This window comes from Oncorhynchus tshawytscha, linkage group LG22 (assembly GCF_018296145.1).
Source record: "Oncorhynchus tshawytscha isolate Ot180627B linkage group LG22, Otsh_v2.0, whole genome shotgun sequence".
NCBI lineage: Eukaryota > Metazoa > Chordata > Actinopteri > Salmoniformes > Salmonidae > Oncorhynchus > Oncorhynchus tshawytscha.
In genome coordinates, this window is record NC_056450.1 from 23,933,325 (window position 1) to 23,957,427 (window position 24,103).

Consider the following 24,103-nt stretch of genomic DNA (forward strand, 5'->3'; position numbering starts at 1 on the left):
CATTAAAGAGATTTAGGGGCAGGGAACACTTCTGTCTGTCTCTGTGTGTGTGTGTGTGTGTGTGTGTGTGTGTGTGTGTGTGTGTGTGTGTGCTCGCGCTTTGGCAATGTAAACATGTTTGCCATGCCAATAAAGCCCTTTGAATTCAATTGTGAGAAAGTGAGAGAAGCATAACATTGTCACTAATGTCATGAGTAGATACAGTACCTTAAGAAAGTACTCAAACCCCTTTACTCTTCACATTTTGTTGTGTTACAGCATTCATTACATTTTTTTTTTGGGGGGGTCACTGGCCAACACACAATAGGCCTGCCCCATAATGTAAAAGTGGAATTGTGTTTTTCAGAATTTGTACAAATTAATTACTAATAAAAATATGAAATGTCTTGAGTCAATAAGCAACCCCTTTGTTATGGCAAGTTCAGGAGTAAAAATGTGCTTAGCAAGTCACATAATAAGTTGCAAGGACTCACTCCGTGTGCAATAATAGTGCTTAAAATAATTTTTGAATGACTACCCCATCTCTGTACCTCACACATACAATTATTTGCAAGGTCCCTCAGTTGAGCAGTGAATTTCAAACACAGATTCAATTACAAAGACCAGGGAGGTTTTCCAATGCCTCACGAAGAAGGGTACCTATTGGTAAAAACAAAAACAAAAAAGCAGACATTGAATAACCCTTTGAGCATGGGGAAGTTATTAATTACACTTTGGATGGTGTATCAATACACCGAATCACTACAAAGATACAGGCATCCTTCCTAACTCAGTTGCCGGAGAGGAAGGAAACCGCTCAGGGATTTCACCATGAGCCCAATGGTGACTTTAAAACAGTTAAAACAGAGTTTAATGGCTGTGATAGGAGGTAACTGAGGATGGATCAACAACATTGTGATTACGCCACAATACTAACCTAATTGACAGACTGAAAAGAAGGGAGCCTGTACAGAATAAATAATATTCCCAAACATGCCTCCTGTTTGCGACAAAGGGATTAAAGTCATACTGCAAAACATGTGGCAAAGCAATTAACTTTTTGTCCTGAGTACAAAGTGTTGTGTTTGGGGCAAATCCAATACAACACATTACTGAGTACCACTCTCCATATTTTCAAGCATAGTGGTGGCTGCATCATGTTATGGGTATGCTTGTAATCGTTAAGGACTGGGGAATTTTTCAGGATTAAAAAAAACGGAATGGCGTTAAGCACAGGCAAAATCCTAGAGGAAAAACTTGTTCAGTCTGTTTTCCACCAGACACTGGGCGATGAAGTCACTTTTCAGTGGGACAATAAACACAAGGCTAAATATACACTGGAGTTGCTTACCAAGAAAGCAGTGAATGTTCCTGAGTGGCCGAGATACCGTTTTGTCTTAAATCTGCTTGAAAATCTATGGCAAGACTTAAAATGGTTGTTTAGCAATGATCAACAACCAATTTGACAGAGTATTGACTCAGGGGTGTGAATACTTAGGCAAATGACATATTTCTGTATTTCATGTTTAAAATCTATTTAATCCATTTTGAATTCAGGATGTAACACAACGAAATGTAGAACAAGTCAAGGGGTATGGATACTTTCTGAAGGCACTGTACGTACATATAACTAGGAATAATATGACTATGAAACAGGATTGATAATTAACAGTAGCAGCAGCTTATGTGATGAGTCAAAAAAGTAGCGCTTGCCGTATGCACTACCCTCTGCACAGACATACACAATTTAATAAAGATCAAGTATTTTGAATTGAACTTACTTCATCATCACCAATCAACTGAAGTCAAGACAAGTAAGAGATTGAATTGGACATTTATTTGTACATATGGAATGAACGATTTTGATCCAAGAATATGGTGATACAGTTTTGCCCACCAGAGAGAAATATAGCTATAGGAATCCTGGAGCCCTTGTAAGATTATATTTAAATACAGTGCATAAACCTACATAAAATATAAAAATGATTCAAAACAATAAATCCCCCAGATATCTTGATATTTCTGAGTGAAAATGTAAACCTTTTCAAATGTTCGAAACAAAGTTCATATTTTGAAACATGATTTTGAATTTATCTCACGTAAGATCAATACTTGAGAAACTTTAAACCTTTTCTGGTCTTAGAAACTGTCCATATGCTGTATCTAGTGACCAAGTAAAGAAACAGCAGCATAAAATCCCACCGGATTTCAAATCTGTGACAAAACAATTGCAGTAAAACATCATCCCACATAAATAATTCCATATATTTTGCATAAATTACAAAAGTTTTATCTTTTGACGCTCCTTACACTTTCAGTTAAGATTTTACTAATTTTATTGCACGAGCAGTGAAGCAACCTTATAAAAACATTTGCTTACACTTTTTCCCAGTTTTTCTTTCTCTTTCTCAGTTCTGTCCCCATCTCTTTTCCACTCTCAGCCCCCTCTCCTGTTCTCTCTCTGATGGGTACTGAACACCAAACACATAACAGGGGTCGGGTTCTGGATGATTTTGGCACATGATGATTAGTCACGGAGTCTCTGGCCGAGTGGGGACAGGATCACTTGAGGCCTTCGTCAATACTCTTGAACATTAAAATGGCGTTGGAGATCTTGAGGGCGGGACCAAGTTTGATGTTCAAGATTTTGACGATGTCAGTTTGTGTCAGTAATAGGAAGGCCTCCCCGTCAATCATCTGAGAAGAAATATACAAGAAACTCAAACACAGGAATATAAAAAATGTATCATGCAAATAAAACAACAATAAAGGACAACAGAAGGTAACTTAAATGACTTAACTTAGCTGTTCTAAATGGGCTCTTGTTTGTATCATTACTTCATACTTAATTATCAATTAACATTGTACTCACTTCCTCTTTGAAGACACAGGCTTGTTCTTCACAACCAGTCAATTTCTGGACAAATCCAAAGACCTGTTACACAGAACACAAAGAGTTATCAATGTACTCTGATTCACCCGTTTGTTGAAGCCAAAGATAAATAGGGGTAAGTACAGGGGTTAAAGCAAGACGATCTCAGCTTGAGGGCCGCATCAGGATTTCAAAATTCCACGGAGGGCAGCACAGATTTTTTACGACCAATGTGTTTGTCAAAATCAATTTGCGGGCCAGAAAAGGGGCAGTTATTTACATTTACATTTTAGTCATTTAGCAGACGCTGTTATCCAGAGTGACTTACAGTAACTAGTGAGTGCATCCATTTGATTTGAAAAGGTTCATTATAGGTTCATTATCCTGTCTACATACGTTTTGTCCAGTTTTAGATGTTCAGGTGTGGCCTGGAGTGTTTTTATTTATTCTTAACCCAAAACCATAATCCCCCCCTCAAACTGGGAATCCGTTGCAGTGATGGAGAACTTTAACCCCTGGGTGAGTTTTACAGCTCTCACCTCCTCCACAGTCCATGCTGCCACCTGTGTAGCATGGATGCCCTGGACACCTGGCAGCAGTTTGCAGTGTTGCTCCCAGCACAGAGACAGGGTTCGGTCCGGGTGGGCCGAAAGGGCAGACATGAACAGAGACGGGCACATACCCTCTGTGGCTATCGCTGCAACACAGGAAAGCACACACATACGTCAGCACACACAAAATCACACAAATTAACGCATGTAACACATACACACAGAATCCTGTATATAGGATGCAGTAAACTCATACTGAGGCTATATATAATCAGAGTGTGGCCATAGACATAAATGGATACAGTACGCATGTGTACTGTGTGCAGAGCATAAAACTGTGATACTCACTCTGGTAACCTCTGTGCTGGCTTTTTCTATACTTGGGGGGACGACCAATCCTGACAAGAGAGAAAGAGAGAAACTGGTGAGAAGGGAGGCTACAGTCGCAGAGGTTACATCAAAATACCACTACAGCCTTAGCCACTGTAAACATGAGGCTTACCTGCCATGGTACCGGGACTTTTTGGTCCTTTGGCCAAAGATTAAGATGTTCCGCTTGGCTCCGCTCCCCTCTGTATCTGATAGGTCGGTTTTGAGTCTGCCCTGGTTTCGCTCAGCCAATGGGCAGCCTGACAGACAGTGATGCGCTGTGAACCGCCCAGTCACATGACCCGAGCCATCACATCCAGGCGTTGGACACTTCCTGTTTCAAAAAGTAGGTTTGACTTCATTATAACATCATGATAACATAATCATAAGGTTGGTATGGAACACATCTACTCACATTGACTGCTTCATAGGCATTTCAAAGACCTGTTTCTGGCGCCTACTGACCTGTGATGGAAGCTGTACTTTGTGGATCTGGAGTGGTTGATTACTTTGCAAGGCATGGAGGAGAAACTGGACTGGCCTGTGGTTGCAGGTTCCCTGGGGTCTTATTAAAACACACACACAAACGAACACAGAGCTCAACGTCATCAAACCGAACATGTAAGCACTCATATCAAGGTGAAGTAGAGTCAGAGAAGTATGGTATCTGTTACCAAGCTGTTGGGTTTTGTTGGACTCAGGGGGTGGGATTTTTAGCGGGTGACCCGTACTCTCGCACCAGCCGACCGGGTGGGTGTCAGGGTGGTCCGAGTCCATCCACTCATCATACATATGACTCCAGCCATCAAAATGGATCTGTATGGTATAATATGGTATAATACGACATAGTTACGGGAGTGTAGTAGTGGCACTGGCACATACAACCGCAAGACACACGCACGCACAGCGGGGATGCGCAGATTGATTCATAACCTGTAGTCACCGCGTTATAACCACGGGCGGGCGGGTTTAGGGTCATGAAACATTGTGTGGATGAAGGGCTGGGAACAAAACAAAGACTGTATAAAAACAAATCCATAAATGTATCATTCATATCTATAGGCTACTTTGAGGTTTTTCTTTCATTCTTTTTTTAAATCTGGCATTAATGCATAAGTCTATGCTTTAGGGACTAACGAGCTCCAAATACACGGCAATCCCCAAATGCTTTTGGGAACTTGGCCATAAAAACCATGAGCAAGGCGTCAATTTAGGAAATTGTTTGACATTTTTTGTTTAAGAAAAACATTAGGATACTGTTCCATAGACCTAAATATTCAATAAATAAATTAAGAAATGTTAAAGAGAAACGTCATTGTTCAATAAATGTTCAATAGAAAAAAAGGGAACTGTACTGCGCATTTTCTATATACCGTTGAAGTGGGACGTTTACATACACCTTAGCCAAATACATTTAAACCTAGTAAAAATTCCCTGTCTTAGGTCAGTTAGGATCACCACTTTATTTGAATAATGTGAAATGTCAGAATAATAGTAGAGAGAATGATTTATTTCAGCTTTTATTTCTTTCATCACATTCCCAGTGGATCAGAAGTTTACATCCACTCAATTAGTATTTGGTAGCATTGCCGTTAAATTGTTTAACTTGGGTCAAACGTTTCAGGCAGCCTTCCACAGGCTTCTCACAATAAGTTGGGTGAATTTCAGCCCATTCCTCCTGACAGAGCTGGTGTAACCGAGTCAGGTTTGTAGGCCTCCTTGCTCGCACAAGCTTTTTCAGTTCTGCCCACAAATTTTCTATAGGATTGAGGTCAAGGCTTTGTGATGGCCACTCCAATACCTTGACATTGTTGTCCTTAAGCCATTTTGCCACAACTCTGGAAGTATGCTAGGGGTCATTGTCCATTTGGAAGACCCATTTGCGACCAAGCTTTAACTTCCTGACTGATGTCTTGAGATGTTGCTTCAATATATCCACATAATTTCCTACCTCATGATGACATCTATTTTGAGAAGTGCACCAGTCCCTCCTGCAGCAAAGCACCCCCACAACATGATGCTGCCACCCCCCGTGCTTCACAGTTAGGATGGTGTTCTTCGGCTTGCAAGCCTCCCCCTTTTCCTCCAAACATAACGATGATCATTAGGGCCAAACAGTAAAAAAATTGTTTCACCAGACCAGAGGACATTTCTCCAAAAAGTACGATCTTTGTCCCCATGTGCAGTTGCAAACCATAGTCTGGCTTTTTTAATCGCGGTTTTGGAGCAGTGGCTTCTTCCTTGCTCAGCGGCCTTTCAGGTTATGTCGATATAGGACTCGTTTTACTGTGGATATAGATACTTTTGTAGTAGTTTCCTCCAGCATCTTCACAGGGTCATTTGCTGTTGTTCTGGGATTGATTTGCACTTTTCGCACCAAAGCATGTTAATCTCTAGGAAATAGAACGCATCTCCTTCCTGAGCGGTATGACCCCATTCCTGAGCGGTATGGTCCCATGGTGTTTATACTTGTTTGTACAGATGAACGTGGTACCTTCAGGCGTTTGGAAATTGCTGCCAAGGATGAACCAGACTTGTGGAGGTCTACAATTTATTTTCTGAGGTCTTGGATGATTTCTTTTGATTTTCCCATGATGTCAAGCAAAGAGGAACTGAGTTTGAAGGTAGGCCTTGAAATACATCCACAGGTACACCTCCAATTGACTCAAATTATGTCAATTAGCCTATCAGAAGCTTCTAAAGCGATGACATCATATTCTGGAATTTTCCAAGCTGTTTAAAGGCTCAGACAACTTAGTGTATGTAAACTTCTGAACCACTGGAATTATGATACAGTGAATTATAAGTGAAATAATCTGTCTGTAAACAATTGTTGGAAAAATTACTTCATGCACAAAGTAGATGTCCTAACCGACATTCCAAAACTATAGTTTGTTAACAAGAAATGTGTGAAGTGGTTGAAAAAGTCTATATAAACCTCTGACTTCAACTGTATGGGTTAGGGTCGAGTGCAGGCCTCAGATTTTCACTTTATCACATACACTGAGTATACCAAAAATGAGGAACACCTTCCTAATATTGAGTTCCTCCCCTCAGAACTGCCTCAATTCTTCGGTGCATGGACCCAACAAGGTGCCGAAAGCATTCCACAGGGATGCTGGCCCATGTTTACTCCAATACTTCCCACAGTTGTGTCAAGTTGGCTGGTAGAGCATTCTTGATACACACGGGAAACTGTTGAGCGTGAAAAACCCAGCAGAATTGCAATTCTTCACAGAAACCGGTGCACCAGGGACCTACTACCATACACCATTCAAAGGCACTTAAATCGTTTTGTCTTGCCCATTCACCCTCTGAACATACACAATCCATGTCTCAATTGTCTCAAAGCTTAAAAATCCTTCTTTAACCGGTCTCCTCCCCTTCATCTACACTGATTGAAGTGGATTTAACAAGTGACATCAATATGGGATCATACAGTGCATTCGGAAAGTATTCAGACCCCTTGACTTTTTCCAGATTCTGATACGTTACAGCCTTATTCTAAAATGTATTTAATTTAAAAGTGTTCTCATCAATCTGCACAAAATACCCCATTATGACAAAACTAAAACAGGTTTTTAGAAAGTTTTGCAAATGTATATAAAAAAAACTGAATTAAAAAAATTGATATATTTTATCTTTATTTAACTAGGCAAGTCAGTTAAGAACAAATTCTTATTTTCAATGACGGCCTAGGAACAGTGGGTTAACTGCCTTGTTCAGGGACAGAACGACAGATTTTTACCTTGTCAGCTCGGAGATTCAATCTTGCAACCTTTCCTTTACTAGTCCAACTCTCTAACCACTAGGCTACCTGCCACCCGGCACAGCCAGAAGAGGACTGTCCACCCCTCAGAGCCTGCTTCCTCTCTAGGTGTCTTCCTAGGTTCCGGCCTTTCTAGGGAGTTTTTCCTAGGCACCGTGCTTCTACATCTGCTTTGCTTGCTGTTTGGTGTTTTAGGCTAGCTTTCTGTACAGCACTTTGTGACATCGGCTGATGTAAAAAGGGCTTTGAAAATAGATTTGATTGAATCTTATTGATTATTTACATAAGTATTCAGACCCTTTGCTATGAGACTCCAAATTGCGCTCAGGTGCATCCTGTTTCCATTGATCATCCTTGAGATGTTTCTACAACTTGATTGGAGTCTACCTGTGGTAAATTCAATTGATTTGACTTGATATGGAAAGGCACACACCTTTCTATAGAAGGTCCCACGGTTTACAGTGCATGTCAGAGCAAAAACCAAGCCAAGGAATTGTTGGTAGAACTCAGAGACAGGATTGTGTCAAGGCACATATCTGGGTAAGGGTACCAAAAAATGCAGCATTGAAGGTCCTCAAGAACACAGTGCCGCCATTATTCTTGAATAGAAGAAGTTTGGAACCACCAAGTAATTTCCTAGAGCCACCCGGCCAAAGCTGAGCAATCGGGGTAGAAGGGCCTTGGTCAGGGATGTGACCAAGAACCCGATGGTCGTCTTGACAGAGCTACAGAATTCCTCTGTGGCGATGGGAGAACCTTCCAGAAGGACAACCATCTCTGGAGCACTTCACCAATCAGGCCTTTATGGTAGAGTGGCCAGACGGAAGCCACTCCTCAGTAAAAGGCACATGACAGCCCACTTGGAGTTTGCTAAAAGGCACTTAAAGGACTCTGACCATGAGAAACAAGATTCTCTGGTCTGATGAAACCAAGCTTGAACTGGAACCTGAAACCTGGCACCATCCCTACGGTGAAGCATAGTAGTGTCAGCATCATGCTGTGGGGATTTTGTTCGGAGCTAGGGACTGGGAGACTAGTCAGGACCGAGGTAAAGATGAACGAAGCAAAGTACAGAGAGATCATTGATGAAAACCTGCTCCAAAGCACTCAGGACCTCAGACTGGGGCTAAGGTTCGCTTTCCAACAGAACAACGATCCTAAGCACACAGCCAAGACAACGCAGGAATGGCTTCGGGACAAGTCTCAATGTCCTTGAGTTGCCCAGCCAGAATCCGGACTTGAATCCGATCAAACATCTCTGGAGAGACCTGAAAATAACTGTGCAGTGACCCTCTCCATCCAACCTGACAGAGCTTGACAGGATCTACAGAGAAGAATGGGATAAACTTCCCAAATACAGGTGTGCCAAGCTTGTAGCGTCATACCTAAGAAGACTCAAGGCTGTAAACGCTGCCAAAGGTGCTTCAACAAAGTACTGAGTAAAGGGTCTGAATACCTATGAAAATGTGATGTTTTTTATACATTTGCAAAAACGTTTTTGCATTGTCATTATGGCATATTGTGTGTAGATCGATGAAGGAAAAACATTTTTTAAATGAAATTGTCTCAGGCTGTAACGTAACAAAGTATGTAAAAAGTCAAGGGGTCTGAATACTTTCCGAATGCACTGTATCCTTCACCTGGATTCACCGGGTCAGTTTATGTCATGGAAATAGCAGCTTAATGTTTTGTACACTCAGTGTATAGTCAGACGGTTGCGGAAGGGTTATTTGCAATTGCGGGTGGGTGATCAAACAGCTGACCCGTGCATCCCTAACACACACACACTACTGGTTGACCTTAATGCGGTGGGTGTCGACCTCCTCCACTGTGGCCACCCGTATCAGGCCGGGGCTCCTTTTGTCCACCACCTCCAGCTTCATCTGAGCCTGGAAGCAATGGGCAGGACGCTGCAGAGGGGAGGGTCACATCATCATCACACAGCGCCACTTAACCTCAAATCAGTCCCTATAGTTAATCTAATTTCAACTCATTAACTCATAACAGTAATTATGTTCACAACTACACTTTACCCCACCAAAAAGGATTCAGGTCAAATAAAATGTATTCACCCATGTTCATGTCATTGCAACAAGTCTTTAGTACTCACCACTTTAAAAGCCTCAGCAGACACGGCGGTAGAGCCAGTCTCGTCGAGGTACCTTGGCCAGGAGAACCTGCCTGGGTCTGGGTAATCTGACAGGACAGACAGGGCACATGGGATCTAGCTCATAGGTGTGTGTGAAATTCCACTGCATTCCCTATAGTTCACTTATTAGACCTATAGTCATATCTTAGAACTTTGTCAGTCACCTTGAGGCGGCGTGAGGGGGAGGCTCCTCTCTTGGCACCAGCCAATAGGATGGATGTATGGACTGCTGGCATCACACCTGGATGGCGTAATGCAACATCAACCAATTAGATTAGAATATAAATCATGGCATCATGGCTAGTAAAACAGCACAGTTCATAATTTAGAGAAGCCATGAAAAATACATGAAAAATGGCCTCACCAGTAGTCATACGTGTCGTCCCAGTTATCAAAGTGAACCAGGAAGCGGTCGTCCACCACGTCGGTCACGGTCGCCACGCAAATGAGAGAGGGGTTCATGCGGTCGACCGCCTCCAGCTTCATGCCCACCTCAAAACCACACTCCGTATCTGTCTGACCAGGGGACCACCAACACAAACACACCACATTAGTCACTTACAGTTACTTACTTCAGGCAGATGCATACCACTGACTGAGGATAAGAATCATGCTTATACTTACTCTTCCAGGGCTGGCAAACACCTCTTTAGGGGCAACTTGTGCTTTACTCATTTTCAGGTAGCTGGCCCAGGAGAACTCCTCCTCTTTGCAGCCTGTGGCACAAATAGACACAAACATATAATGTGGAGATTTTCCTGGACCACTACTCCAATAAGGACATTCTCATTAGTTACCTTATGAATGACATACTTTAGATGCTTGGGCGAATGATCTGCGCCACATTCAAAATGTGAACATAAAACTAATTCAGTGTCCAAAGTGCAGCCCAACCCCAAACCAAAGCCCAGTGTACTCTTATCTTTGGGGGTGTAGAGTTTGTGTCCAGTGCTCTCACACCATCCCGCCGGGTGGATGTCGGGGCAGTTGGCATTTACCCAGAAGTCATGACAGTCTGAGTAGCCGTCAAAATGGAGACGCAGCCTGTAGCCACAAACCTACAGACAGGAGAAGACAGACAGGAGTCAAACCATGTCTCCCCAAGTCTCTCTCCGTGTCCTTCCCCAGTTATGTGTATTCCTCTCTTCCCTTATATCTCTCTCTGTGATTCATCAAAGTGTTTCAGTCAGGGTATGTAGTGTGTATGCAGCAAAGCAGTCAGGACAGGGAGAGAGGTAGAAGCAAACCTCAAAGAGCATGCGACTGTAGGTTGAGCAGCGATGCACACAGTACCTCAGCCACAGTCAGAACAAAGTACATGGAGGGGTGCTGGGGGTCGATGCCCTCTAACTTCATGCCCTGGCGGAAGCTGCTTTTGCACTGAGGGACTCTCTGAGACTGAAAATACAGGGGGCATAGTGAGAAAAGCACAGTCATACACACATGAATGCACGCCCACAAGCCCACTTACACCCACTTTAATTTGCAAAGAATATCAACTTTTGTTCTCTCATTTAGTATGTACCCAAAGACAATAAAACCCACCTCTTGAAAGAGTTTGGCCGGAGCTGCCACTGCTTTGGTCTCCTCCAGATACTGTCCCCATGTCCACAGATCCATATGGACTTCAACAGCACCTGTTGTACACAGACAGAAAACACAACTTAAAGCTTAGTTCTGACACAACAGAAATATCACTTGAATATATATATATTTTTTATATAGAATTTAGCTGATTCTTACCTGCTTTGTTGTGTCTGCTTTCTGTCTTCAAGTAATCCTAGAACCACAAATACAACACACAGAATTACGACAACAAAGACATAGTGCCTACACTATGAATGGTCGTACTGAACATTTTTTTTTATTGATGCATAACATCACGTACATGTGAGATCATTTACTTATTACAACAACAAAATATACTACTAAATTGTGCACGCTTTATGTGGGATGAAGTGACACTCAAGCCTTTCCCACCATTCCATCCAGCTCAGATTCTTCCTCTGACGGACTCAGGTAGTCCTTCCTCTTCCTCTTCTTCATGGGTTTCAGCAGCTCAGGGTCCAGAGATGCTACCCTGCCCCCGGGAATCTTATCTGTGCCTCCCCCCATCCTAAGGAACATTTAAGTGAATAGTTGAGTCCACTACAAAGCTTTGTCTTAGGCTACCTATGACCTACGTTACATCTTCTGCATGGTGGTTAATATCTTCCTGTAGTTTGTTTTGTGTCTGAGCATCCACAGTATGCTTATGATGGTTCCTTGATTTTAATTTAGCATGAATTGCACTTTCTATGGTAAAATGATGTTTTCTTAAAAATGAACTTTCTAAAGTGTGGAAAGGCTTCAGTCTTCAGTACTTACTTGTCAGTCATAGGCTCCCTGCGTAGCTGCTCTGGGTAGGTTCTCTGTGCCATAGGATCACAGCTCTCCTGTTGTCCTGGCCCTCCCTGGGTCTTAGACTCAATCTTGATGGGCCGCTCTTGTTCCACAGCCACACCACCCACAGAACTGAGAGGAGACACCATATCTACAATGGAATCAAATCAAATTTTATTTGTCACATGCGCCGAATACAACAGGTATTCGGCGCTTGTAAGTAAGCATAACTTGAAATGCTTACTTACAAGCCCTTAACCAACAATGCTGAATTTGCTTTAAAGTAAAACAATATTTGCTCAAAAAAATATATACAAAATAAACTAAACTAAAGAAAGAAAGGAAAAAAAAGTAATAACGAGGATATAGAGTACATTGGGGAAGAATTCAGACCTGGACTTTTTCCACATTCTGTTACAACCTTATTCTAAAATGGGTGAAAAAGTTTTCCCCCCTCAATCTACACACAATACCTCATAATGACAAAGCAAAATCAGGTTTTTAGACATTTTTGCAAATGTATTAAAAATAAACTGAAATATTACAATTATATAAGAATTCAAGAATTCAGATCCTTTACTCAGTACTTTGGCAGTGACTACAGCCTCAAGTCTTCTTGGGTATGATGACACTACAAGCTTGGCACACCTGTATTTGGGAAGTTTCTCCCATTATTCTCTGCAGATCCTCTCAAGCTCTGCCAGGTTGGATGGGGAGTGTCGCTGCACAGCTATTTTCAGGCCTCTCCAGAGACGTTTGATTGTATTCAAGTCTGGGCTCTGGCTCGGCCACTCAAGCACATTCAGAGACTTGTCCCAAAGCAACTCCTGCATTATCTTGGCTGTGTGCTTAGGGTGGTTGTCCTGTTGGAAGGTGAACCTTCGTCCCAGTCTGAGGTCCTGAGCAATCCGGAGCAGGTTTTCATCAAGGATCTGTCTGTACTTTGCTCCATTTATCTTTGCCTAGATCTTGACTAGTCTCCTAGTCCCTGCCGCTGAAAAACATCCCCACAGCATGATGCTGCCACCACCATGCTTCACCGTAGGGATGGTGGCAGGTTTCCTCCAGATGTGACGCTTGGCATTCAGGCCATAGATTTCAAGCTTGGTTTCATCAGACCAGAGAATCTTGTTTCTCATGGTCTGAGAGTCCTTTAGGTGCCTTTTGGCAAACTCCAAGCGGGCTGTCATGTGCCTTTTACTGAGGTGTGGCTTCCGTCGGGCCACTTTACCATAAAGCCCTGATTGGTGGAGTGCTGCAGAGGTGGTTGTCCTTCTGGAAGGTTTTCCCATCTCCACATGTCAGTTTGACCATTGGGTTCTTGGTCACCTCTATGACCAAGGCCCTTCTCCACCGATTGCTCAGTTTAGCCAGGCGGCCAGCTCTAGGAAGAATCTTGGTGGTTCCAAACTTCTTCCATTTTAGAATGATGGAGGCCACTGTGTCTTGGGGACCTTCAATGCTGCAGACATTGTTGGTACCCTTTCCCAGATCTGTGCCTCAACACAATCCTGTCTTGGAGCTCTACGGACAATTCCTACGACCTCATGGCTTGGTTTGCTCTCAATTACGAGAGGACAAAGGTTGCAGACCAGCTTACCTCGATAACGAGAGGGCCAGGGTTTGAGACAAGACTGCTGAATCTTTTAACCATTCCAAGTGGTTAAACTCTAAGACTATCGATACCGACAGAATAAGAACATGTCTTTGATATGAATTACTAGTCTGCAGCTAGGAATTCGGTATCATTGAAGGTGAAGACAACCGCCGAAACATCTATTCTATAACGACATGAATGAATGTCACTCTGAACTATCCATTCTAACCACGACAGAGAGGGAAGACAAACTCTCCAACAGAAACAAACTTTTCAACAGAGATCACGACGACACACTGAGTGTAAATATATTGATTGATTGCAATTGTTCCCGAATGAGTGAGCGTTCATGTGCAAAGGATTAACATTTAAATTGTTATAATTATCAACTGTGTGTTGTCTTATCTCAGTCGACCCCCACTTCCCTTTTGTACACCAAGCCGTGATGCCGGTTTATCCCACTAGGGAAACTCCGTTATCATTTCCTTGTAACTAGGTACTGTTTGTTTATGCATTTCTGTGAATTACTTAGTTAGTAAATAAATGATTTAAGACAATTGATGTATGGATGACTCATAGTGAAGACTGGGTTCGTGTAGATTTCCAACAATTTACGAAGTTTGGAATGAGACTAACGTGAGGTAAAATAAATATGTAATTAATTAAGAAGACTAATTGATCAGATATTATAATATCTAAAAAGTTGTATTAGGAAAATTATAACTTTGTAATCTTAATATTTTCCTTGGTGCCCCGACTTCCTAGTTAATTACATTTGCCTAATTAGTTAATCACGAAATGCTAATTACAGAGAATCTTTGATAAATAAAACAAAAGTCTTACGTTAATGATAGTAAAGACACAACAGCAGGTTACCATGGCGTTCTTGGGCACATGGACTATGGTGGTCTGCTTGAAACATGTAGGTATTTACAGACTCGGTCAGGGATAGGTTGAAAATGTCAGTGAAGACACTTGGTCAGCACATGCTCTGAGTAGCTGTTCGGTAATCCATCTGGCCCTGCGGCCTTGTGAATGTTAACCTGTTCACATCGGCTACGGAGAGAGTGATCACACAGTCGGAGACATTATATCAGGTTGGGATTAGGAAAGGATTGCATACAGTATAGCAAATTGTTTTTGAGGATATTTCTGGAATTAAATATGAGTTGTGAACTTGCTAGTTCACTAGCTAGATCATTTCCATTAGGATTTAGTTAAGGGACTATTCAGCTGCAGAAAACACACAGAAATTCCTAATTCCCAGTATCCTACCTGTTTTGTTAGTTGGCCTGTTTTTGGAGTCAGGTATTTTCCCAGACACCATTACTGCTGGTTCAGCACTGCTGATTTTTTCTTGGCTGATCATCTCCAGTGTTCCACAGTCACTCACACAGAACTGAAAAATACACATACTGTATTTCAACCATGTGCATACACAACCTGGACTCAGGGGTAAATCCAGGACACTCCAAATTCTTATGACATGTTACGTTTTGTATGCATTCATTTGTGGATGTCCATTTCATATTTATTTTACCTTTATTTAACTAGACAAGTCAGGTAAGAACAAATTCTTGTTTACAATGACGGCCTAGGAACAGTGTGTTAATTGCCTTGTTCAGGGGCAGAACGACAGATTTTTACCTTGTCAGCTTGGGGATTCGATCTAGCAACCTTTACTAGCTCAACGCTCTAACCACAAGGCTACCTGCCGTATGATATATTACGAATTACAATTTGTATGAAATGTTACGAATTTGAATTTGTAGAATATGTTACAAATTGCAATTCATACAATATGTTATACATTTGCAAAACGTATGATGTTATGAATTTCAATTTGTTGTGGCTAATGTTAGCTAGGTGGCTAACATTAGTTTGGCTAGGGATTAAGGATAAAAGGTTAGCTAACATGCTAAGAAGTTGCAAAGTAGCAAAAAGTAGTAAGTAGTTACTAATGAGCTAAAGTTGCCCGTGATGAGTTTTGAACAAGCAACCTTTGGGTTGCTTAACTTTCGCTTTATGCGCCAAACCAACCAACCCACCCTACTTACGTTTTTTCCCTCAGTAACCTTCTGTCTTGTCTTATGTAACCATACCGAACTGAACATATCATTCTAATTTGAGTGTTCCGGATTTACTTAAACTATGGCTGGCTGGCCTCTTTACTCCAACAATGCTTAATACTAGAGAACCCTATGCTTATAATAACATACAACGGCCATCAGATGTCATTCACCTTTAGGTTGCTGCTGGGTAAGATGGCCATCCCTTCTTTCCACTCCAGTACATGGACGATGCTACAGGCTCCCCCAACCTGGGGGGCTAGAGTGGGGGTTTCCACCTCTCCAGCAGTGGCTCCATTACCTGCCTCAGCAGCACCCAGAGAGACCTCCACCTTCTGTGTACTGGGAACAGGGGCTGGGGAGAGAGGGGCCAGTCTTCTAAGTTCAGAGCGAATGTGATATGTAGCTGTGTGAAACTAGTAGGAGGGTAGTATGTACCCCCCTCTGTTTTGTCAAAACTTAGGACATTGTGCAGCATATCTCTGAGTTGGAGAAAGTTCAGGGTGCAATACATTACGGAACACTATTGAGTGTAATAGTTCCAGGAGTCATGGTGGCCTTATCTCACCTGGCAGGATGAGTGCTGTGGTCTGTGGGTGTGTCTTCTTCGACAGGCTGTCATTGGAGGAGAGGGCATCACTGGAAGGATTGGGATCTGCTTCTTTGGCTGAAACATCCAGCTCCACTTTGGCACTCATGGCAGACTTCACTTACTGCCTCTGAAAAAAATATCATAATGTCAGTTTAACCATCACAATTTCACATATTTATTAGGATTAGAATGACAGCTGAAGTGACATTGGAATATGGGTCCTGAATGCCAGAAAGGTTACAAGATTCAGATGTATTCCCCATATTATGCATCCCCTGCATCCAGTCTTGTTCTCTATTACCACTAAACAGCTAAATACATAGGACCATTCTTCTCCTTTTATCAATAATAATGCTGTTTTTCTCTGCATTGTTGTGAGGGAACCTTAAAAATTGAATTTTAGTCTCACTTGACAGCATCGGTGATAAAGTACATTCAAGGAATGATTTATTTTAAAATAAACAATTTCATTGAGCTATTATGACCTTTCTGTAATGTCAACTGCTTTATTTGACAACGCTCCTCTTCGAATAACAAGGGAAAGTAGCGCCACAAAGCAAAATAATTATATTATTAATTTAACAAAAACACAGCAATTCAGCAGTAAAATGGCGGAGGATCAGAAACCCTTGAAGCTATTTGAGAAGAGAAAAAAAAACAATTTGTGAAAATGTTTAAAAAATAAATAAAAAATCCTGGCAAGATTTCGAATGAATGATATCGTTTCATGACATTCAGGCGAGAAAAATAAAATAAAATCCCTATTATGTTGCGGACCGTTAGTTCTCTGGAAACCTGATGTAATAGGCTATCGAATGACAGAATATATTGAATTCTTAAATGATTTGCGATACCAAATAGCTTTATGACCAATTATGTTCATGCATGCTGGATGTCAACCGCAAGAAAATTACAAATTCTCTTACCATCTGCAAGCGTTATAGTTTCAGGATTCTGTAGCGCTTATTGCAGGCACGTCAAAGCAATATACATGCATATTAACTGATCAATTTGGGACTAAATTTAGCTTACCAGCGGTTTCTTCTTGCGGGTCAGAATCTTAAAAATCACGCATGCGCAACTCACCCTACAGCGGACTTGCATCGCTCCAATTCCATGAGTTAAATAACCTCCCAAATGATTTATAATTTCAACCATAACCTCTCCCCGCCGCGCGTCAAGGAAACAATTATATTACACTCAACAATTTCACTGTCAATCATATTCAATGACTCTGTTTTTGGCCCAAATGTCAAAGCGTGTGTTATCATGGGAGAATAACGTCACAAACCAGCAATTTTCATATGAACTTTTTATTAAATGTACAATAAAAAAAATGGGCATGTCACATGTAATCAGAAAGGCTTCTTATGTGGAGAGGGTGTAATCTGTACCACCATCCCTGGTAAACCTGTTCATACAAGGCCAAAAATCTGCTCATCTACAAATTGTATGCGCACATACAGTACATCTTGAGGGGGGCTCAATAGGTGAAACGACTCCTATCATGAAAATGAAAAATGAACTCAAAACACCACCCTGAGGTTAGCAAAAGCAGACAGAGGAATACGAACAAGAACTAAAAAGGATATTAAAGAAAAGGCCTGGCTTGTTTTAAATACAAAGCCCTTCAGACAAGCTCCTCTATGTACAATTAATACAAAACTGATCAATAGCTGTAATCTACGATGCGCACTCCCCCACAATAAACATGACTAAATCATTCTCATGCCATGTATAATACGTCAAGATAGTAGTTCGGATTTTTAAGTGTCAAGGATAGCACTGATTAAGACTGAGCATGCCTTGATGCACCTGGTGCTGCGATTGATCTGTCAAATAGGAGCTGGTCCTATATCACCAGTTGCTCAAATGGGGAACACGTGGATGAACCCTTTAATCTCGGGAAGCTGATCTAGACCTGGATTTGGAGCGGGAGACTGAGCGCTTGTCCGGAGACTTGGAGCGACGGTCAGCTGCTGGGGAAGGGGAGCGAGAGGAACGCTCCTCCTTCCCATTTTTCACGGGAGATGCTGATCGGCTACGGGACTTCTTGTTGGCAGACTTCTCCTTGGAGCGGCTGCGGGAATCCCGCTCGGATTTCACCTTGGAGCAGCTCTTGGAACGGGACTTGCTTTTGTTGGAACGGGATCTGGATTTGCGGGTGCGAGAGCGGGAACGAGACTTCCTTCCAGACTTGGAGTGGCGTCTCTTGCTTCGAGAATGGGATCTGCAGGGTGTTGACAGAATTGTTAACAATCTTTGGTCAATATGGGTACAACAATTTTAACCATACTTCTCTAGACATTTGGGCCAGCTTACCGGGAGTGGGATCTGGAGTTACTCCTGGAGCGACTGCTCCTGCGGCTCCTGCTACGAGAGCGACGTCTGCTGCGAGACCTGAAGGGGGGAACAAGAATACAAATGTCACATTAAATGGCTGCATAAGTGTGACCACACATGGGATTCAACTACTCATAAAGAGCAGGGTAGTATGTAGAACCTCACCTAGAGCGACTGCCAGAGTAGGAGCGTCGGCGGCGAGACTTTTCCTCCACCAGGCGGATCTTCCTCCCGTTGATGTCCGTGCCGTCCAGCTTGTCTAGGGCCCTCCTCATGTCCGAGCGTGAGCCAAACTCGATGACACCCTCGTTGGTACGCTCCTTGTGGGCGTCGGCATACGTGACCTCTCCAGCCTGACGCATGAAATCCTGTAGGAGACCAGGCCAAAGTCACTGCCGAACATTACCCCAATTTTTCAGAAACAAAACGGCCTACCATGGATAACAACTGACAGTTCATCTTCAGTACCTGTCCCTCACCTATAATTATAAACCAGGTAGTTTGGGTCGTGGACACTGATTGGCTGAAACAGTATTCCAGCTCTGTGTATATCAGACAATATACCACGGTATGGTGCAAAACTACTTGTTTACTGTTATATTTATGTTGGTAACCGGTTTATAATAGCAATAGGGCACCTTGTGGGATTGTGGTACATAATATACCACTGCCAAGGGCTGTATCCAGGCAATATGCTTTGAATCGTGCCTAAGACCAGCCCTTAGGTATGGTATATTTGCAATATACCACAATGCCTCAGGCCTTATTGCTTAAATATAAGTGTCCCTCTCAACTCACCTTCAGATCCTGCCAGCTGCAGCGGCTGGACAGATTCTCAACGATCAGTCGGTACTCAGTACGGACGGGTGGCCCGTACTTATCCCTGCCAGTGCGGCTTCTGCTGCTGCTGTAACCACTACTACCTTTAAATGACAGGACAGACAAATTGTCAGAAAAACAGAGTGGCATATAGGCATTTCACTTAATGGCTCAGACCATGAACAGAGAATGCAACTAGCAGAATAAAAGGTGTGGTAATGTTTAATATAGGTCCTGTGAGATGTCCATCGGGACCCAGTCTCAAGACAAACCTAATTAAGTGACTGAGGTATTAAAGCTGTGGCATTTGTTGGCTTAGTGGCTGTACAATTTTATTCTTCTCACTGTACAGCCTCTGTAGTTCATTGCTGTGCAAAGAACACCACTGCATCTGTTATCAGCAACATACAGCCAGTCTGACAAATGTTTAAAAACCGCAAATCTTTAGCAGTATAAACAAATGGACAGTGATGTTCTTCTTACAAACTCTTGAATCCTGAAAGACAAACAGAGGCTTCCACAAAGTCAATGTCAAAAACTTGTAGCACACTTTGCAAGAGTGCCAACTGACATATCTCTACAAAGGCTTTACCCCATGACATAGCCTAACCGGTTGTCAAACTGGGGACAATGCAGTTGCTTTGCCTGCTTTACAGGGAAAGGTAACATGTTGACTTAAAGCCGTCCCACTTATTCTTTCAACATATAAACCAATGGGAATCCTCACCATCACCCCTGGTCTATTGGAAAAAGGATGATGTCATCAAGGCTTCCGGTTAGGTCAGCCAAGGGTCAAGAGGCATAGGTCACACACACATTGTAAAGGTGAAAGCCAAGGCCAAACGGGACAGGCAGTCATCTTAGCCTCAATGGACTCAGCCTCAGCCCTCAGCTGGACTCTTTCAAATTGAAACATCAAGGACTTTGTTAATGTTGAAATCAAAACGCAAAGACAATTCACATGTAATGGTATTTCACGGTACAGCTGGGCTACATGGTGACAAAGTCGTGACTTCTTAACTAAATACAGTTGTTTATTGGTGCTCACAATTCCACCAGGAAGAAAACACTAGAAACATGGTTTCACTACACCTAAACAATCAGTAGCAGTAATCTGAGGTCTGCTCTGAGTTGGGTCAAACTTGTACCGTACTCAATGGTGACACTATGGAAACGGTGACATCATTGAATATTGGCAAGTTATGACAAACTCCACTTCAGGATCACAGGCCTGTGTGTGTACGGTCCACATTCACATCTCCTTGACCCATTGGGAAAAGGGTGACAGGAACATTGAAATACATTGCACTTACTGCGACCACCACCCCCGCCACCACCATATCCATCTCGGTCACGGCGCGGTCCTCTGGCATGTTCCACGGTCACACGCTCCCCGCACAACTCCTTGCCATTCAGTTCATACACTGCGTCGTCCGCATCGCGATTATCCTCAAATTCTACAAAGCCATATCTAAAAGATAAAAAAGTTAAATAAGCTAGCAATAAAAACAAATGCCAAACCAATGAATTAAGGCACTTAAACTACAAGCTGCTAATTAGCCAACTAGTCAGTCACATTTTCTGTGAAGGATAACTATAGTTGTACGCCCCTGAACAGGCTTGATGCAACATAAAACAGGTGAAATGGTTCAAAAAGCACATTTGTTTGAGGGTCCGCGTTTTGAAAACACAGATCTCTCAACCCTAACGCATCCGCTGCAGTATAGGGTGTCCTACAAAAAAAATATTTTTGACTAAGGGGTAAAATAAGTTAATTGGTTTTCTGCAAGGAAACTCTATACAAAGGTCCAAACCTCAATTTGTTCAAAGGCCATGTTCAAAATAATAACTGCATTGCAACAGCTAGGCTGGACTCTGCAAGAATTAAGGCTACTGGCTACCTGACAGGCTCACTTTACTGTTGAACTCACACCTTTCTTTTTTGAGTCCGCATGACACAAAATAGTAGGGCTGTATTTTACTATATAGACCGGTATTGAGGCACGGACTGGTTTTTACGTTATCTTCTATAACAGGATTAGAATGTTAAAAATAATTATGATATGCCACGTATAACATCCATTTTATAGTTTACACCGCTACTCAAGGCATCCCTCTCCTCACCACTTTCCACACAGACCTAGCCCTGCCCCCCTAGGAGAGCACTTGTTGTTGCTTGACCACAAGAAACTTGTTCAGTCTGCACGGTCAATGTAGCACATGCAACAATGTTGATGACAACGTTGTTTCTACTTTGCTTCTTAATATAAAATTCAAAAGTGTTCTATAATTACACAATTAGTTTGTTTCTTACATCTACAAAAAGCAAAGTTAGTCTATTCTAAGCAAGTTTCAGCAGGCCTCAAGCTGCATGTTGTTTGCGCAACAGTATCTTCTAAATCAAAGAGGAATAGGCAAATGATGAATATGTTGGCTACATGAAGAAACATTTAATGTAGCCAAAGATTGTAGGGTCCCCTGGGAAACACTGTCCAACAATTTGGTTCCTACGCTGTCACAATAACTCCTCCCTGGCATTTTCATTCATTGTCATGTCCAACACTGTAATCAAAGTGCCCACTATTATAACAATATAATTAACATCCTAATTCCATGATTCCAACAGTTCACCCAAGTGTTTTGATCTAAATCACAACATTTGGTTTAAAACAAGGCCTAGATTATTTAACCCATATTGCGCAGCCCCATGTGGCAGTGTGGAAATTATCTATAATGCGGAGGGCAAGAAATGTATGAAAATTATTTTTGGTTGAATTGAACAGAATGGAGAAAAAAACCCAATGAATTAACTTAAAATGTATGTGTTGCCACCCTAGGGTCACACACTACTCAAGGCAAAATTCGAGCTTTTATTATTTAAAAACATAACATACTGTCATAAATTGGGAAAAAAATATTGTGATATGCTATTTGGACCATGTCGCCCAGCCCCAACATAAGAGGTAAGATGGATATTGATTTTGAGCAGTCATGTAGTATATCACATTTTAGTACACTTTCCATACCCACTCAAAATTCTTGTTATTTTTCAAATAATTCACAAGTGTAACTCTGAAATGTCAACGGAGCACTGAACATATACCAGGCTTTTTATTCTCAAAGCCTTTTACATTTAATTCAGCTCATGCAAATGTTTGTTACACCCTGTGGGAGGACAACCTATAAAAGTATACATTTAAGAAAGTGCTATTGTCAGTCTCCCCCACAAAAAGAAAAAAACACATGTAATATTGAAATACTGTAGGAATGACATTTATTAATATGGAGGACTGTTTCTTCTGTGGATTGCCAATATGGACGACCGGTGACTTCAGAGCTTCATACGCCAATACTTAGCATCCAAAATCCAGGGTTTATATACATCATTGGTAGCCACATGGCCGCACAAAAAAATAATAGGTTTCCACTAGATAGCACAGCAACAAAGTCGAAATTGGCTATATTGTAAAAATGCATGAAAGCAATCATCTTTATGGTCCTCGTTTAAGGTTAAGAGTGATTGGTTAAGGTTAGGTTTAAAAATCACATTTTATTAAAGAGAAATTGTGGGGTTCATGACTTTGGCTGTAATAACTAGTAACGACCAAAAAAAACTGCCTGCAGCCAAACAAGCAGCCATTTTGAACACGCTGTGTAGTAGCTAGCGTCTAAATACGTTAGCTAAGGGCCTTCTTTACCAAACATGTTAAATGTTTTATTAAATCAAATGTGTGCATCTAATAACCACTAACGTTAGCTCATTTCTATTACACGCACAGATAACACAAATGAAAGGCAAATGTGAATGTATTTCACGTATGTTTTGGGGAAGGTAGCCGAAAGCAAGTAGGTAACGTTAGCTAGCTAACGCCAACTGGATATGAAGTTACCATTAGCTTGCCAGCTATTTTTTGTTCCAACTGATTTTCTTATATGATCAACTTACCCATTTTTCAGATCAATTTCCATAAGCTTTCCGTAGCCATTGAAAAATCTTTGAAGGTCTTTTTCTCGAGCATTATAATTAAGTTTTCCAACATAGATGCGAGGCATGATTATTGATCCTCGCACAAAATATCGCAATCAAAAGAGAAGTAGCCGAGGAGTTCGAATGTTTTATGTAGACTGTGACGTAAAAGTCCATCGCGAGAATACACGAATTCCCGCTCCGGTGTCTGGTCATCTGTACCAGTGTTTCCCAACCCCTGGTCCTCGAGTACCTCCAACAGTAGAGTTTCGTTGTAGCTCTTGACAAACGTACACAATTCAAATCATTGTGGGCTTGATGATTAGTTGACAAGTTGAATCAGGTGTGCTTGTCCAGGGTTACAATAAAAATGTGGGGTAATCCACCAGGGTTGGGAAACACTGATCTAAACCAAACCCATCTGTCTAAATTCTGCTTGTAGTCTACTATCGTATAGAACAAAACATATTTTAGGGTAATGTTCAGTTACAGAAACCCAGTATACCATGTATGTTCTATGCATTGTTTGTTTAGTGTTCTAAACATATGTGAATATGTGCAGGGGTTGGCTCCTGAGTGGAGCAGCAGTCTAAAGTACTGCATATCACTGCATCACATCCGGCCGTGATTGGAAGTCCCATAGGG

The 24,103-nt window shown here is 41.9% G+C and overlaps 2 protein-coding genes across 6 annotated transcripts; both read right to left on the reverse strand.

The window, feature by feature from the left end:
* Positions 1 to 1,797: 1,797 nt before the first annotated feature.
* LOC112222128 (lethal(3)malignant brain tumor-like protein 1) lies at positions 1,798 to 17,504 on the reverse strand. Of its 5 annotated transcripts, none has more exons than XM_024384756.1 (22): positions 17,416 to 17,504; positions 16,306 to 16,456; positions 15,911 to 16,092; positions 14,944 to 15,067; positions 12,057 to 12,222; positions 11,670 to 11,805; positions 11,433 to 11,469; positions 11,235 to 11,326; positions 10,983 to 11,087; positions 10,606 to 10,747; positions 10,314 to 10,405; positions 10,054 to 10,205; positions 9,854 to 9,930; positions 9,651 to 9,736; positions 9,340 to 9,450; positions 4,446 to 4,587; positions 4,237 to 4,336; positions 3,905 to 4,105; positions 3,751 to 3,800; positions 3,391 to 3,548; positions 2,852 to 2,914; positions 1,798 to 2,676 (listed from the first exon to the last, which is right to left on the reverse strand). In XM_024384756.1, exons 2-22 carry the CDS (start codon positions 16,433 to 16,435, stop codon positions 2,542 to 2,544), a joined length of 2,481 nt encoding a protein of 826 aa, XP_024240524.1. In that variant the 5' UTR covers positions 16,436 to 16,456; positions 17,416 to 17,504; the 3' UTR covers positions 1,798 to 2,541. The 5 variants fall into 5 exon arrangements, with proteins under 5 accessions (XP_024240524.1, XP_024240522.1, XP_042159896.1 ...); XM_024384754.1 differs by having other exon boundaries at positions 17,362 to 17,446; XM_042303962.1 differs by lacking the exon at positions 17,416 to 17,504 and adding an exon at positions 17,256 to 17,350 and having other exon boundaries at positions 10,612 to 10,747.
* A 122-nt stretch (positions 17,505 to 17,626) lies between these two features.
* On the reverse strand, positions 17,627 to 23,633 carry LOC112222131 (serine/arginine-rich splicing factor 6). The gene is made up of 6 exons (XM_024384764.2): positions 23,438 to 23,633; positions 20,805 to 20,962; positions 19,471 to 19,595; positions 18,838 to 19,040; positions 18,652 to 18,729; positions 17,627 to 18,559 (listed from the first exon to the last, which is right to left on the reverse strand). Exons 1-6 carry the CDS (start codon positions 23,542 to 23,544, stop codon positions 18,226 to 18,228), a joined length of 1,005 nt encoding a protein of 334 aa, XP_024240532.1. The 5' UTR covers positions 23,545 to 23,633; the 3' UTR covers positions 17,627 to 18,225.
* Positions 23,634 to 24,103: the final 470 nt, after the last annotated feature.